The sequence below is a fragment of the Peromyscus californicus genome, unplaced genomic scaffold, assembly GCF_007827085.1.
Source record: "Peromyscus californicus insignis strain IS unplaced genomic scaffold, ASM782708v3 Scaffold_12__1_contigs__length_115047231, whole genome shotgun sequence".
Taxonomy (NCBI): domain Eukaryota; kingdom Metazoa; phylum Chordata; class Mammalia; order Rodentia; family Cricetidae; genus Peromyscus; species Peromyscus californicus.
Window position 1 is genome coordinate 56245286 of NW_026294413.1, and position 17055 is coordinate 56262340.

Below are 17055 nucleotides of genomic sequence, written 5' to 3' on the forward strand. Positions count from 1 at the left end.
ATCCCTGTAAATTTACAACCTCCCCTACCACATGGAGTGTGGGATGCTGTGAAGTTCTGCCAGTGCTCTGGCTGACGGGGACACGGAGAGATGCTGGCAAGACAAAAATAGAGTAGATGAAAAATATGCATCCATCTATAGGTTCTGTTTACCTATGCCTTTCTTTAGAATATAACATTAAGGTAAAAGGTCATATCCCCACTGAAGTATAATTTATATTTACCTTTTATTTAATAATTACAGCATGGCATGAAGTTAAATATTACAGAAGATAATCAAGGGGGAATTCAATAGAGAAGACTCCGACATGAGAATTCCGCCTTTGCTATACATAGAATGTCTTAATCCTCCACTGGGAATCGTTCGGGTTTGCTTAAGGAGTTTAATAACATACAATTCAACTGCCACAGAGTTTAAATCCCATTTGGATCAGCCATGAAAAACTTTCATCAATACCTTGAGATTTCATAACATATCTCCCGAGAGCCTGGGTCTACAGTGTCGTTTCTCATTCTGGCTGTGAGTATAATATATGAGTTTCCTCACACATCTTGGGCCCAACACAGAGACACAAACTTCAAGAAATGTGTGAAAAGGTTTCTTTTTAAGTAAATAGTATTTAACTAAAAATATCTATGTGGGAACCACTCATAAACCAACAGAAAGCTGGCTAGTGCTCAATAGTAATTCTCCCAAAGGACTGATGATATACATATATATTATATATGATTTTTATATTTTTGTATCTTCAGAAGAGGGACAAGTATCAGATCAGACTTTCCCCAACCTTTGTTCGACTTCTGTGTCCCCAAAATCTAACAGCTCTGACGAACGTGCAAAAAGAGCTGTTGATCGGTGCTCTGGAAAGACCTCAACAGAACACTGACAACACAAGAAGTCATTCCTGGGGCTCTAGAGATGGCTCAGTGGTTAAGAACACGTCCTGCTCTTCCGGAGGACCAGAGTTTGGTTCCCAGTACCCACACCAGGCAGCTCCCAAGCACCTGTAGTTCTAGCTCCAGGGGATCTGGCATCTTCCCCTGGCCTCAGTGGGTACCCACATACACGTGTCAGACACTCCTAGGGATATTCACATACACACAATTACAAATGAAAAGCAGTCTCTTAAAAAGAGAAGTCACTTGTGCCCTGACCACTAAGAGTGCAAACCACAAAGATGGCACCACGGAAGTTATTTGTGGAGTTGTTGTAAGACTTTGAGGAAAGAAAAGGGTGATAGATGAGGGAGGGTCTGAGTGGCCAGTCTGTCTGCCAGTCTGGGTTGCTGGCAAGTCACAACACTGGCCTGGGTTTTACTCAGCAGTGAATTTGCACTTGGGTCCTAGAGTCATACACAGCCTGTAAGTCTCTATGGGAAGGCAGCAGCTCTACTCAGGCGTGTGTCCGCATCTACATCTGCAGAGAATGGTCCTGCCTTGGGTAAGATGTTCACAGAGCCCATGGGCACGGGGGGGGGGGGCAGCCCCCAGAATCAGAGGACCCCATAGTCCCAGTTCCAAATCCTAACTCCCTCCAAGAATAAAGAAAACACTTAAAAGGAATCTTGCTCTTTGTTCCAAAAACCACAAAGCCAAAGAAAGCTAGACTCTATGTGTCATGGCTGCAAGAAAAACACTGGATATGAAGATGAGTCCACTTGGTATGCACAGAAAGGAAGGCGAACTCATGGAGCATCCCTGGCTTTTGGCTTCAGTCCCAGACAGTGACTCGCCAGCAGGGCAGGAAGAGAGGCAACAGCCCAGCTTTGGGAGGACTTTAGACATCTAGGGACAAGCATCTGTCCTCATGCCACCTTAGAACTTCTCTTTTCTCCCTTCCTTCACAGTACCCATGTCTTCAAGGTCCCTTGACCCTACCTGTTGATTCCAGTGAAGTCTGCCTTCCATCACTTGCGTTCTCCCTCTTCCCCATCTCTTAACAAATGTCAACCTGTCAAATGTCCCAATAGGTTCAACAGTCAAAATATACAGGTCAAGTATCCTTTATGCTTGGAGCTGAAAGTATTTCAGATTTTGAATTTTTATTTTGAAAATTTTGCATATTTCTAATTAGATGGCTTGGAGATGGGGCCTACATACGTCACGGACTTCATTTGCATTCCATGCATATTATATACATGCAGTGCAAAGGTAAGGTTTCACGCAACATTTTTACCACACCTGCATTTTGACAGGGATCCATGATGGGATGTCAGGTGTGGAAATTTCCACTTACAGCCTCGTGTTCATGCCCAAAGCATTTAGGATTTCTGGAGCACTCCCAGTTTCAAATTTGTAGATTAGGGATGCTCGAGCTGTGTTAATGCAGAATGCTAAGGCTCCTGAGATAAGACTTTTCACATCTAACCCTATCTGCTTTAGGTATCAGCAGTGACCAGTGACACCATCCTCGCCCTGCCCTGCTGCTCCACCAGGAGAGACTTGGAGATTTCTCTGCAGACGCATGGGCTGACTTGTCCTCAAAGAGCCCTTGCAGCTTATGACTCTAAGGATCTTGTTTATTTGAATTAGTGACATGCTCTGAGAAATAGGATTGGGGACACCTCAGTCATAAGCTGTTGAGCTGTGCTGCCCTTAACCCCGAGGACACACTGTAATCTCCTCTCCTCGTCCATTTGAGTCAATGTAGCAAAGACGTAGCAGCAGCAATTTAAAAAAACAAATAAAAGGAATAAAGACAAAACCGGAGTGAATTACTCAGAGGTGGCACCTGCCTTTGTGGACACAGGAGCCAGAACACGGGGGATCCAAAGATGCACGAGAGAAAGATTAGACGGAAGCCTTTGATATTTAATTCCAAATGAAATATTAATTTAATATTTAATTATGCTTTGGTTTCAAGAGAAACGGCAGTCGCAAGACAGATTGTTTGAAGAAGGGAGTAATATACACGGTTAAGGAGACAACTGTAAAAATTAAAGATAAATTTCAAGCATAAACCTAAATGCCACCAGGCAGCAGTTATGAGCGTGTGTGAGCTCTGCAGCGTGCACTCAGAATATTATCGCGCAGAGCACTAGTCCATTAAAGAGCTGGGCGGTCTCTCGTGAAGCAACAGCTTCCTCCTCTGGGTCTGGCAGAGGGGACATTACTCTTTCGACTAAGCTGAGGAAGCAACTGCCCTTCACAAGAGCTGGGGATATGGGCAACTTTGTGAAAGTACAAGCCACCAAGAGGGCTCTGGATCAGCCGGTCTCCAGTTTGAACAGGGATTAATTGTACTCTGGCCGGTTTGGGATGTCTGAACTGGATATTTTAAGCTGAAAATCAGATTCATTTCTTTGATGGGATTTTTCCCCCCATGATAATGCTATGAAGGGGGAAAATGAAATATAAAATGGATGAGCTATTAACGTTTGAGATCAAGTTTTCACATCTGCCTGGTACATTTTTATTGAAGGGGGACCCTACTCCTCCAGCAGAGCCTTTTGGAGCAGGCTGTCTGGGATATGATTTGAGAGGTAGGGTTGCCCAACTCTCCTCCCAACTGCCACCTCTTCCTGCTGATGGGAAGTTTCTTACAAATAATGAACAATGGTATTTAATCAACACTTTGAGCTTCTGCTAAAGAAAAAGAAGTCTTGGGGGACAGAGGGTTAACTACCATAAATTCTTTGACTTTCTGTGGTGTCCTCAGTAGCCAGGCCATCACTGTCACTTGTAAATTTAATTGCACACCTTGGGAAACATCTGCACACAGCCCGGCCAGCTGGGACCTCTGGTCTCTTCTGCTTCTGGCCACCTGTGACCCCACCTGCTTCCCACTGACCCCTACCTGCCAAGGCCATGTTCTCACACTGTCCCTTTCCCTGTATCCCGAACAACAGTGATGTCACATAATCTAAATAGAGGGATTAACGGCATAACATGGCGAGTATTTCAGACAGAATTCATATTTTACAGACAAGGAGGTTCACAAAAGGCCATTGCTGGGCAAAGAGCACTGAGGGGGAAGTCACCCGGACTCAGTACAGCCACAGTGTACCCTTCTGCCATATGCTTACCGTGGGGATTGTGCCCATGTTCTCACAGCTCCGTGCATAATTACCCTTGTGGATGTAAATGACTTCATCCTCCCTTTAAAGTAAGCAGATCTCACTTGTGTGTGTATATGGTTCTGTGCATGCAAGAACACATGTGTGTACACACACAAGAAGGCCAGAGGTTGACCTCAGGGTCTTCCTCAGTTGTTCCTCTACTTCTATTTATTTATTCATTTATTCATTTAATTTTGAGATAGAGTCTCTCTCCCTAAGCCTGATTCAACTAGGATGGATGTCCAGGGACTCTCCTGTCTCCAACTCCTCAGCACTGGGATTACAGGTACATACCAGCATGCCTGGCTTTTTCCTGTGGATACTGGAGGTCCAACCTTAGGTTCTCATGCTTTCCTGGCAAGCACTCTATTGACTGAGGCGTCCCCTAGCCCCCTCATTTTTCTTTAGGTTAGAAAAATGGTGCAAAAAATGGCTGGAAGACTCTCTGCAAAGCTGGAGTAAGGGTCGCAGGGTGTCAGCAGGTGAAGGCCTTGCGGGGCAAGCCTAGAGATCTGAGCTTAATCCCTGGAACCTATTAAAGCTTAAAGGAGAGGGCTGACTCCACATCATTGTCCTCTCACCTCCATATGTGCACCACGGTGTGCAAGCATCTGCACACCACACACACATACACCACACATACACACACACTGCACACATAATACACACAACACACACACTACACATAAACACAGCACACACATACACACACACCACACACACCAAACACATGCAACACACATACCACACACACAACACACATTCACATAACACATACAACACACACACAACACACACAACATGTACACAACACACACTCAACACACATGCACACAACACACACAACATACACTCAATACACATACAACACACACAACACGCACACAACACACACACAGTAATATAAATACTGTTTTTCACTATGGATGAAGGTGCCTGCCTCTCATCTTGGTCACTCTGCTTATCCAGCAGCAACCCTCCAGGCTGCCCTGTGCCCCAGACGCAGGTGGCACCGTCCCAGAAGACAGAGCACCGTCAGGATGAGGACCGAGCTTTGCAATTAGCTTGGACGGAACCTACTTGGCAACCATGGGCAGGTGACTTAATTTGTCTGTGCCAAGGGTTTCTCACCTAGGAAGCTAAGGCAATAATAAAACTGTCATCACAGGAAAAGGTGGTGGTTATTAGAGGCCACAAGAAGAGTCTTGCCCTGTGAGCTCAACAGACGACAAGTGTAATTACTAAATTACAACAGCTACTTTTTCCTTACAAGTTTTGTCTTACGATAGAATTTATCAGAGACTTAACTTGCCATCAATGTACAGCCTGGGGCTGGGGGGTGACTCAGTGGGGGATGTGAATACTGCACAAGCGTGAGGGTCTGAGTGTAGATCCCCAGAACCCACATAGAAAGGCGGGCAGGGTGGTATGCACTTGTAGCCCTAGACCTGAGGGAAGGTAGGAATAGTGGATCCCAGGGGCTCCTAGGCCAGCCAGGACAGCTGACTCAGGAAGTCCTGGTTCAGTGAGAGAGCCTGTCTAGAAAAGAAGTTAGTGAAGTGATGGAGGATCAACCAATGGCCTACACACACCCTCCTGGGCAAGCACAGCCATGCACAGATGCATCATACACACACACACACACACACACACACACACACACACACACACACACACCCCTCATGGGCAAGCACATCCATGCACACATGCAGAACACACATACACACACACAAACACCTCGTGGGCAAGCACACCCATACACACATACATAACACATACCTCATGGGCAAGTACACACATGCACACATGCAGAACACACACACACACACACACACACACACACACACACACACACACACGCACCCCTCATGGGCAAGCATACCCATGCACACATACATAACACACACATACACACACACACACACACACATACCCTCATGGGCAAGCACAGCCATGCACAGATGTATCACACACACACACACACACACACACACACACACACACACACACACACACATACACACACAGCGTGTAGCCTGGATTCGGCAAAGAACCATAGGAACAGCAGTAAAAAGTGGGGCCCATCTCTCCCCAGTCTTCAATAACCTGCTGTCAGCTCACACACGCTGATCTGTAGATAACACAAGATTACAATCAGAGGATAGCAGCTACACACACACACACACACACACACACACACACACACACACACACACACACAAATGCCATGCTCAGGACAGCCTTTCCTTGTAAGCTTGCTGCCACATCAAGGAAAGACAGCTGAGAACTCTGCCCAGTCAACCACCGCGTCCCGCCGGTACCGGGATGACCTTTCTCATTGCCAGTTGTCTGCAGAAAAGTCTTCCCGAAGAGCAGAGGAGGGGGCCTCCTCCCCGCTCAGCCTCAGCTGGCATCCCGCCTCTGGGTCTCAAAACCAGACAGAGGCAATTGGACTCTTCTGATGAGCTGAGTCCCGTGTGACTCTCAGCTCCAAAGCAGCAAGTTGCGGGTTAGCAAACCGTGGCTGACGGAAAACAAAGCTGCAAAGTCGCATGTGGGAAGAAACTGTTGATTCTCTGAGCCCTGATGTCACTAGTGTGGTCCTTGGCAACGGCAGCCGTGGGGAACTGATTGCCGCATTCTACTCAGTGGTAACAGGTATATTTGATAGGTTAAGCTCCATCATGGTGGTGCTTCCTTGAATCATCTGCAGCTGGACTGTGGACCATGGAGCTGTATGGGTGGGAGGGGTTGTGGCAAAGGAGGAGATATTTACTGGTCTCCCTTCCTGCCTCCTTTTTGCATCTCCATGTTGGAAGTTCCACCTGAGAGTAAACATCACTATTGTGTCCAGGGTGACCTGCTCCCAGTCTCCTAAGAATCTTCCCAATTCTCCTGAGTCACAAAGTCTCTGAGGCAGCCGCCTGAGCAGAACCCAGGTCTCCTAAATTCATTTCTTTCTTTAAATGCAGGTGCTGAAATCCTCCAAAAGTGTGATTTGATGGTTCTTATGATCCGTTCAATTCTGGAGCCACCCATGGATAATCATGAGGCTCAGGGACACTCAGGGACACTTAACAGAAGGCCAAGAAAAAGACATGCCACAGCAGTCCCCAAGAGAAGCCTCGCTGACTGACCAAGTGCATCCCCCTTCTAGACCCATCCCACTCCGTCCAGCACAGCTCTCCAGGTTTCGAGTTATCTTTTGCTCTGAGACCTGGGTGAGTTTTCAAGTGTCACTATTAGAGCTAAGTATTTTGTCTGGACCTAGAGCAGTTGTGAATACCATCCCACAGGGAAGCCCCAGATGTGGAACTGAGAATGGAGGGTGCTCGGAGAACACAGATGAGAGTCCCCATCCCAGCCGTGCGAGGCCAGGCCAGCTGGAAATCCAAGAGGCCTTTATCTATCTCTCCACAGTAAAAGTAGCCACACTTCCATGGGCTGGCTAGAGTGAGGACCCAGGTCTGGTGGAGAACTGTCTTCTTCAGTCTACTATGGAAGTCATTGCCCTTCTAGCCATTCACCGAAACTAAATTGGCTTTCACAACGGTACTTTTATTAAGCAAGGAAAACAACTGGGCACAAACCCATTTCCTGGGGCCTGGACTCCTCTGTGGATGACACTGTTTTCTTTTGGTCAGCAGTAAGAGTTGCATTTGGCTCAATGACCTCAAGGTGGAAGAATGTCACAGTCCCGACCTCTCCTAGACAGTGTTTGTATCTCTAGTTTCTTCTCTCATATAAAAGCATCAGCTGCAGAGTCCCGACCCTTCTCATTCTGCCTGCCTCTTGAGGCCCCTCCCTCTCAAAAGCAAAGAGAGCCCCTGACCTCTGGCCACAAAGACCATCTTTGTACCCTGAGTCAAGTTTAGTAGCATATGCTTTTCATATTTAAACACATATGACATGGAGGTTTTTATCTTGCAGGGGTTTTTTTTGTAAAAATCACAAATAGACACATCAATCAACATGAAAAAATTAAAAATACCAGTACCTAAAACCACAATTGCTTACTTGTATATTGGTACAACTATTCTTATATCTGTCAAAAGTTTATTATGCTGTGCAAACAGAGCAGGTAGACTACGTAGCTTAGGCTGGCCCAGAACTTATGATGCTCCTGCCTCCGCTTCTTAAGTGCTGGGATAAAAGGTGAATGCTGCTGTGCTCAGTACAAGGTTTTTTAATTATTATTTGGAAAGGTGAGTTTTTTTTAATGTATCCAAGGATGGCCTCAAATTTACTATGTACCTGAGGTTGGCCTCCTGCCTCCACCTCCCGATGGTGGGATTATAGGCATGCCCCACCACGCCTAGCAGGCTATGCACAAGTTTTTTTAAAAACTTAAATCACATGTGTCTTTCATGTAAATAAGGGTCCATCAACAGTATTATTTTTGATGTTTAAAATGTATAAACATGTCCCATGTTGATTTAATGAATCCCTCACTGGGCACCAATGCTATTTTTAATTTTTTACTATTATAGCTAGAACTTCAATGAAGAGCCCAGAGCAAATTCAATTATTTTCTAAATAGACATTTCTGAGAGTGGAGCCATTAGATCATGAGGTGTGCACATTCATCAGGGCTAGAAGGAGCCAGGAATGCATCTCTAACCATCCAGCTCCCTGCTGCCCTGTAGGAGAAAAGTCCCCACTTGTATATTTTCATTTGCTTAAAAAACAAACCTTTGCCACCTAGATATGCAAAAAAGTACAGCGCTCTTCTTGCTCTTATTTGCATTTCTACGATTATCAGTAGATTTAAATAAACTCATTGATTCTTTCACTCCTTGCTGGCTTCCTCCCTTCCTGATAATGAAGCTTCCTATAGCTTCCTGCAGCTGAGGCTGGCCTCAAACTCATTATGTAGCTGAGGATAACTTGGAACTCATAATCTTGCTGCCTCTCTTCCAAGAGCTGGGATTACATGTGTGCACAACCATGCCAGTCACATCCACGAATTACTTCTGATCTTATTTGTCTCCTTCCTCCTTGGTCTTTGTCTTCGTCTCTTAATATGTGAGAGACTAATGTTCACTTCTTCATCCACAATGCAATAAAAGGTCAGTTGGCAATAGGGCATAAATTCTTTTGCTCAACAAATGGATGAATCTTCTTGTACCTAAGACAGTATGTTCTTCAGAACTAGAGATGTTCCTGGTGTTGTTTTTAATGCTTGACATTTTGATGGTCCAAATTTTACTTTTTATATTGTCCCATCTTCTTTTTATTTTTACTCAGTGGTCTCTTTTTAGGGTTCAGATGAGCAAGGTTCAAGATAATAATTATGTTTAGGTGTACAATCTTTTGACATATCTACGTTTTAATGAACAATAGCTAATGTGAAAATATTTCCAGTTGACAATGTCCACCCTGAAATAGGAGTCTTTCTTCCTGAATCTTTTAAACCAGTTGGCCTATCATGTTGTGTAAACCTTCTGTCTTTTCCACATTGCCACGAGAAAGCTCCCCACCATGCTGATACTTAAGTATTGACACACTGGATGTGTGCAGAAAGAGTTTATTTTCAGATTTTTCTCTTCTGCTACTGGACATTTCTACACACTCCTGCACAACCCTATAGCCTTTAATTATTAAACCTTAAAATAGTTTTAATGTCTGGAAGGGCAAAGCCCTTTCATTTTTCAAACTTAGGGGTTCTAGTTTAGCACCTTTCCAGATGAACTTTGTACAGTTTTCCCCAAACATTCTGTTAGTATTTTGATTGGCATTGTGCTAAATGTTTTCATTAATCGACATCTTTACAATATTAAATCTTCCCACCTCTCAGCCAGCTGGAAGTATTTTGTCCTCCCTCTGAACTCCCCTAGCACTTTATACCTTAAAAAACATCACTTTCTAACTCTACCCACCCAATTTTTCAAACTCGAAACCTGAGTACTGTCTCCATCCCTCTGCTCTCCTACCACCACCCCAGCCAATCAATCATCAAGTCCCGTCAATGCTACTTCCTAAATTCCACTCACTTCTGCCTATCCCCACCACCAGCACTGGAGTCCAAGCTGCTGTCATTGCCAGTCTGGGCCACCACCGTAGCCTCCACTTGACCCTCAGCACCCACACTGCCTTCTAAGCCATTCTCTGCTCCACAGCCAGAAAGACCGTGTGTGTGTGTGTGTGTGTGTGTGTGTGTGTGTGTGTGTGTGTGTGTGTACTCACATATATGACTGCATGTCTGTTCATCTGTATGCCTGTGTGGAGGCCAAAGGTCTACACCAAGTGTCTTCTTCAATTGCTTCCTTTTTTGAGACCAAATCTCTTGATAAACATGGAACTTACCAATTAGACCAGACTGACTGACCAATGAGCCCCAGATGTCCTCTTATCTGATTTCCCATACTACCATGACTAGATTCTTTTTAATAAGTATTCTATGTTTCAATGTCAGGTCCTCATGCTTATCTGGCAAGCACCGTGCTGACTGAGCCAGCCCCCAGACCCAATATTGCCTTTGAAAAGACAAACCTGATCACAACAGTATCCCCAATAGTATTCGATGAGCTGAGAGAATACTCCTGGGTGACTTAGACTCTACTCGGTCAGCTTGTGCCCAGACTGTCCTACATCCAGGCCTTCTGTCTTGTTCATGGTGTCAATCAAATATAAAGCTTGCCCTTCCCACCCCAGAGCCCTTCCTGTCATAGGCCTTCTGTTTGGCTTATTCTAAGTTTTCCTCAACACTTAAGTTTGAGAATATTCAATTTATCTCAGCACTTGGGAGGCTAAGGCCCGAAGACCTCAAGGTCAAGGCCACTTTGGGCTGTATAGTTAAACCCTATTTCCAAAACAAATAAACAAAAACAATTAAAATTCAATTTCTCTAACATCCAGTTCCAGCATCTCACACAAGTATTAGCATTCATCACACTTGCCAGTCCTTGTTCACGCCAGAGGCCACAATAACACCAATGCGAGAATAAAAGGAATATTGATGACACATTCTGAGCATGTATCTAATATACTGCTTACTGTCGACACACTCCACCCCAAGTTGTTACAAAGACCTGGCTTTCCAGCTTGCAAGAACAGGTGATTGAATTTCCAGGAACCTACAGTGTCACAGAATAGCTTGGAATCATGGTGGAAAGAGTGTCTGCACCATGAAAATCAGGAAGGCCCGCAAGCCCACCTTTGTTTTGAATCACTTGGAGAGCCAGCTGTTCAACCTTTACCATGGTGCCCCAGCCTCCAGCACACTGTTTCTGGGTTCTCTCCTCAGCCCTGTGGCATACCTATCCTACTTTATAAGACAGAGAAAAGTCTTTAGCAGGCAAGTCAAGCTGTGGGTCCTGACATTCTAACTCTACAGCATGTACAGCTCACCTTCACATCTTAGTGTCTGGGAAGGTGAGAGCCTGCAGGTCTGCTGTGTCCCAAGTATCAGTGTTGAGCACGATATGCATGCTCAATGTATATGAGGCTAAGCATCATGCATTCTCAATGCATACAAAAATCATGGCAATGTCAGTAACGCATCAGCGAACCAAAAACAATCCATGGTACAATCATATCTTAGTAAACCAGGAGGAGAGATCTTTGCTGACACTGACACTTAGATATACCACACATCAGCGATTTCATGGGTTTCTCTTCCACTAGGCACTGGGTTTTTTTTTTCCAAGAACTATACAGCTTCAGCTGGGAAACTATTGCTTTCAAACATGCCTCTATCATTCCCTCCTCCAGGAAGCCTTTCTAGATTTCCCTCAAGTTAGTCCCTCCCTGATAGATATTCCAACAACCCCTTTTGCTTTTACATATTTTATGAGACTTAACCTAATTATTGGGATCCAAGATATCCATCTTCTTTTCTAGGAAGATATAGGATGTTGAGGTATCCTGATGTTACTGGTTTTGATTCTCGAACATAATTTTGAACATATTTTTATTCAGTGACTATACAGAGTCAGAGGTTAAGAGATTTGACATCATTTGTCCGAGAGCCAAGGTGGGCTTTGGCCATTAAATGCAGCTAGGAGTCAAAGTCTCAGCTTTCAGAGGAAGTGTGCAAACACATAGACACTCACACATATACATCCCATCTGGCTCTAAGTGTCTCAGTCCCATGAGAACTGAGATCATTCCCAACTTCAGTAGAGAGTTGAAGGCTGGCTGCAAAGTACTTGTTAGGGTATGCACCTGCATCTCCCAAGTCTAGACCCGTCATCCACCCCCAGGGGAACTTGGACCACACACTGCAGATGCCAAGTATGTGTTAAGTGTCCTGGAGTTAGAGTCTTCTTCACCGGACCTCAGGAACAGTCCATACTCCCAGGCTCCTCCTCCCCCCATTCCTCCTCCTTGACTCCTCCTCACTGTTCTCAGCCGTCCTTGTTGGAATCCCAAGGGGCCTTCTCCAGCTTCTTTGCATCGTGGAGCAATAGATTCCTCCCATCTGTGGCAACACCCATCCCTGTAGTTCCTACTCTTATCTAGATATGCCTTAGCTCAGTGTCTTCTGCATTCCCCACATCCTGCCTGCCTGCCTGCCTGCCTGCCTGCCTCATTCCCCACTGCTCCCCACCGCGGGACTCCATCCTAATACTCTAGCCTCCTTGCTCCTGCCCAGTGGCACTGGACTCTTTTTCATTTCTGGCTCATCATCCTGCTGTGTTCATTGCCAGGCACACCCCCATCACTCCAACAGTGTCACAGACTTCCAGGTACAGTCCCAGGAAACACCAGCAAGCTGCCAGCTCTGTGGGGCTATGGAGCAGTAGGAAAGCAATATGAATGGATCACAGAGGTGGGCAGAGGTAATGGTGGGGGTGCAGGTCTGGGGGTTGCCCCTTCCTGTGATACTGTTCTGAGCTCAATGTGCCTTCCTCAGAATGGCCTCCCGCTGGCCCGCCTGAGGCTCCTCATCGTCTACCCTTCTTCACACCTGACTGCAATCACACCATTCATCTCTTTGCCATCTGCCTTGGACCCTAGAATGTCCACTTCCTGGTGGCACATTACTTCCCTCACTTCCGTATCTCATAGCTAGAGTTAGGTTGTTCCTCAAAAGGCATAGACCAATGGGTGAACTGTACCCTGTTGGGAGCTATAGCAACAGCTTTTCTTTCCCATTACTTGCTGTCCGCACTGAATCCCATGACATAAGCCCACACTTCTTCCAATGGACTCTTTGTATTTTAAATTTAGAAAGTCTCTGCCTGCGCTGGGCAGTCAACCAACTGCTCCCTCCAAAAGCTCCTAAACCTCCAGACAGGGAAGGACCAGTGTCCCATGTGTCACCTGTACTCCTCACCCAGAGCATGCAGTCATTCAACTGATTTATTTGGAGTCAACAATTCAAAGGGGATGTTCAGTGAAAACCAGATGGTTGGGTGGATTTTACTTTTGTAAGGTTTTAAAATACTTTGCACCACTCTACTGGGCAATGTTCTTGAATCACCGTCAAGAGAACTCACAGCCAATAACTTTGATTATGTTTATCTGATTGCTCATTTGAAAGGCTGCCCCATCATGGTTGTAAAGAGATTAGTTTCTAAGGGCATGTTCCCAAAGTGAGCTGCCATGGCCATCAATCAGACCGTACAGAAGCCTCTCGTGTAAAGTTCAAACTAAGAATTGAGTCTGAATGTTCCCATTTCATGTCTGTCGCTCCGTCCATTCTTCCTTCAGTACTAGAAAGACCTAGAATAACTGGGCCGATTACAGAGATACTGGTAACTGGAGCAAAGACGAACTAGGAACCAGCTGTCTTAGAAATCATTTTCTTTCTTACCTGTGTAAATGAACCTGCCTGGGGCTCCTTTGCAGAACTGTTTGGATTTATAAGATAGTGTCACTTCCACAACTCCAGGGATGTGCCTGGGAGGGGTCTGTACTCTGATGGCATGAGGGGTTATAAGCTGAGAAGAGACAAGGAAAGACAGTCACTAAACAAACCACCAAAGAGGCCGCTGCTTATGGCCTCATGTATTAGTTTGGCGATTGCCAAGCCCAACTCACCACCCATACTTTTCTTTTGGTAATGTGCTTAGTTGGTTTTGCTGATTATAAATTGTAAGTCAAACACATCCAATTTAGAAAATTTGGAATTTACAGAACTATGCAAAGAAATTTAAAATTATATTTTATGCAGAGACAACCAATATTAAGATCTGGTGTGTTGCCCAGACATTTCAATGGCTGTGTGTCACAGAATTAGATTATACATATCCACTGTTACTCTGACTTCTTCCCACTCAGCATCATAGAATAAACATGCTCTTCTCTGGTATCATTAGAATTTTTCCAAAACATAATTTTCAATGGTGGAAAGATACCTTAATTTTTTTCTCCATCACTCTCCTATGAGCCAATATTTAGACTAATTTTTTAACCATCTTATATAATACTGCAATGGGTATTTATCATTTTAAGGAATTCATTCCTCAAATGTTACGACTTCCATGTCTTGATGCCCTGGGTGTCTTGCTCATAGTAGGTACACAGACTGAGTGTTCATGGGGCTGCTGCACTAGGAATTGCTAGTTCCCCAAGACCAAGAGAATCATGGAGCCAAAGGAGATCATGGAAGCAAAGGGCTTCAACCTACCTCACTCCATACAAGCATGGTACCAAACACAACTTGGAGACCATCAAAGAAGTTGTCACCAATGATGATGACCATGGCTCCTCCTGTGGTCCAGCCCTCACTTGGGCTAATGGCTTTGATGCAGGGTGTAGCTGGAAGATGAGAAAGAACAAAATCAGCTCTGTGTCCTTTGTTGGTGATGTCTGGAGTTTGGGAAAGGTACTGTCCTGGAAAGCTGTTGGTCATTCCAAGAAGTTCAAGTTGAGCTGTGCTGATTTGCCATCCTTCCCTAATTGGATGTTGGTTTTAACCAGGTCATTAAAGCTTAATGAGTTGGCCATTATGTATGAAAGACTGAAACACTTAGCTAACTGTGCAAAGGGTGTTTTTAAAACTCTGTTGTTTTTGCCCATATTTTTATATGTTGATCACTCTAGAAAAGTGTAAAGCCCTTTTCTCTCCCCACCTCCTCTGCCCTACAATGTTAAGATTTACAAGGCTTGTTAACAGGCTGGGGAGAGAAGAAGGAAACAGGATCTATCGCAGTTGAAGGGTTTGCTCAACTCCACCTAGAGACAACCTCTCCTCGCTCTCCCAACTCTGTGGAACGGAGTTTCCTCCCTTCCTGCATATGTTCAAGGCCCCTGGACTTTGCATCCCGACAGGAACCCAATACAGTGTTCTGGCCATAACTAAAGTCAATCCATCACTCCATTTCCAAAGTTGACAGGGTCAAAGGTGGAGGAGAACTTTGGCAGGACTCCAAAAACATGAGCCCCCCTTTGAACGGGCCAGTCAATCACATCCAATCAGTCAAAAGCAACTCGAAGGGCTCAGAGCTCTGAACTCTGGGATTTTCTTCTTCCCCTTCAGTGCCCACTGTGGGAGAATTAACACCACTCCAAATTCTTCACCGATTCAATCATTTTCTTTCAGTTCATTAATTCCTATTTAAAATGATATAAGATACATTTTAAGGGCTGAGTTGGGAAGAGGGCTGGCGGGCAGCATCTAGGAAAGCATCAACATTAAAATCCTAGCTGGATTTGACTCTTGTCTATATCATGAGGTTTTCTAACACCGGTAAGTGTGTGGGGAGGCAAAAAAAAAGGGGGGGAAGCAAATGAAATGGAATTCACTCAGGTTTGTCAGGTTGTCCATGGATAGACTTTAATTTTTTGGACAACTTGAAATTTAACAGTTACCAGTATTTCTAATTAGTTTAATGCACTTGGAAAACTACCCAGAGCAGCCCATGATTTCTTCTTGTCCAAGCAAACAAAAATCAATTAGTGTCAGTTTCACTCCACACATTGTTTTGTTTTGCCCACAATCTGTTTAAGGGCACATCTGACACTTATTCATACACGTCTGGCACTGTACTGTTCCTGTTTAACTAAGATGTCATAGGCCTGCGATTGCCTGAAATACCAGCCTCGCTGAAAGAAAAACACAGATTGGAATGGAAGAGACAGAGAGGTGCAGGAACCTGAGTGCTGGCTGGGAGTGGAGTGGGGCAGACTGCAGTCAGCTGATGGTGCAGCTTGCAGTCAGTGTTTACAGCAGCACAGGGGGGCCGGGATGTGGCTCAGGTGGTAGGAATGCTTGCTTAGCATACAAGAGGCCCCATGTTCGATCCCCAGGACCGCACATACTGAATGTGATGGTAGACGCCTGTAATTCCAGCACTAGGGAGGTAGAGGTAGGAAGATCAGGAGTTCAAGGGCGTTTCACAGCTACATAGTGAGTTCTAGACCAGCCTGGGCTAGAGGCATTGTCTATAAACAAACACACGATGGAAACTAGGTCTGAGACACTTGATCCGCATTGGCTCCCAGCCCTACCTTCTGACGGGTCAAGCCGTCTCGCTCTCCTTCCGTGCTTAGAGTTGTTATGTACAAACATGTTGTCAGAAACAGCAAGCACATGTCCGTCCACATTTACGGTTGTTGACAACACAACCTGCATTTGAAGCAAAAAGGGGAGAGCTCGGTCAGTCTCACACCAGGCTGTCGACGTACAGGAACCCTTGTGGAAGCCTTCTACAAGGCAAGGGGGAGACAGGACAGAATTTTGGAGTGGAACAAGAGGCAGTCGTTGGCCCACGGGTTTTCATCTTCATGTCTTTGAGTTCAGACTCTGTCTGTGCCATGACAAGAGAAATGAGCTTTCTGCCTGCTGGTTCCAGGAACCTCATCACCAGCGGGACTGTCCTCCAGCCGCGGTCACAGGTGCAGACAGTGCAATGCAAGGGCTAAGCCAGCAGCACCTCCATCAAGGAAGCTCACGTCTCCAAGCTTGGAAATGAGGATCCTGCGCCTCAGATGTGGTCATTGGAACACTGGCTGATCAGTTGTCTCCAGTGTCCCTGTGCGTGAGTGAACAGTGATAAAGACTCTGTGAGAAGATAAGGTTCTCCAAGTGCAGTGTGGGAGATACTGGA

The 17055-nt window shown here is 45.3% G+C and overlaps 1 protein-coding gene across 1 annotated transcript in view; it reads right to left on the reverse strand.

Moving 5' to 3' along the window:
• The window catches only part of Ebf2 (EBF transcription factor 2), a 200961-nt gene that overhangs the window by 25779 nt on the left and 158127 nt on the right, over window positions 1-17055 (reverse strand). Inside the window, exons 8-10 of the mRNA XM_052732870.1 lie at window positions 16457-16574; window positions 14634-14764; window positions 13818-13944 (exon numbers count right to left, since the gene is read on the reverse strand). Of these exons, the coding sequence (XP_052588830.1) occupies window positions 13818-13944; window positions 14634-14764; window positions 16457-16574 (376 nt within the window). The remainder of the gene's footprint in view (window positions 1-13817; window positions 13945-14633; window positions 14765-16456; window positions 16575-17055) is intronic.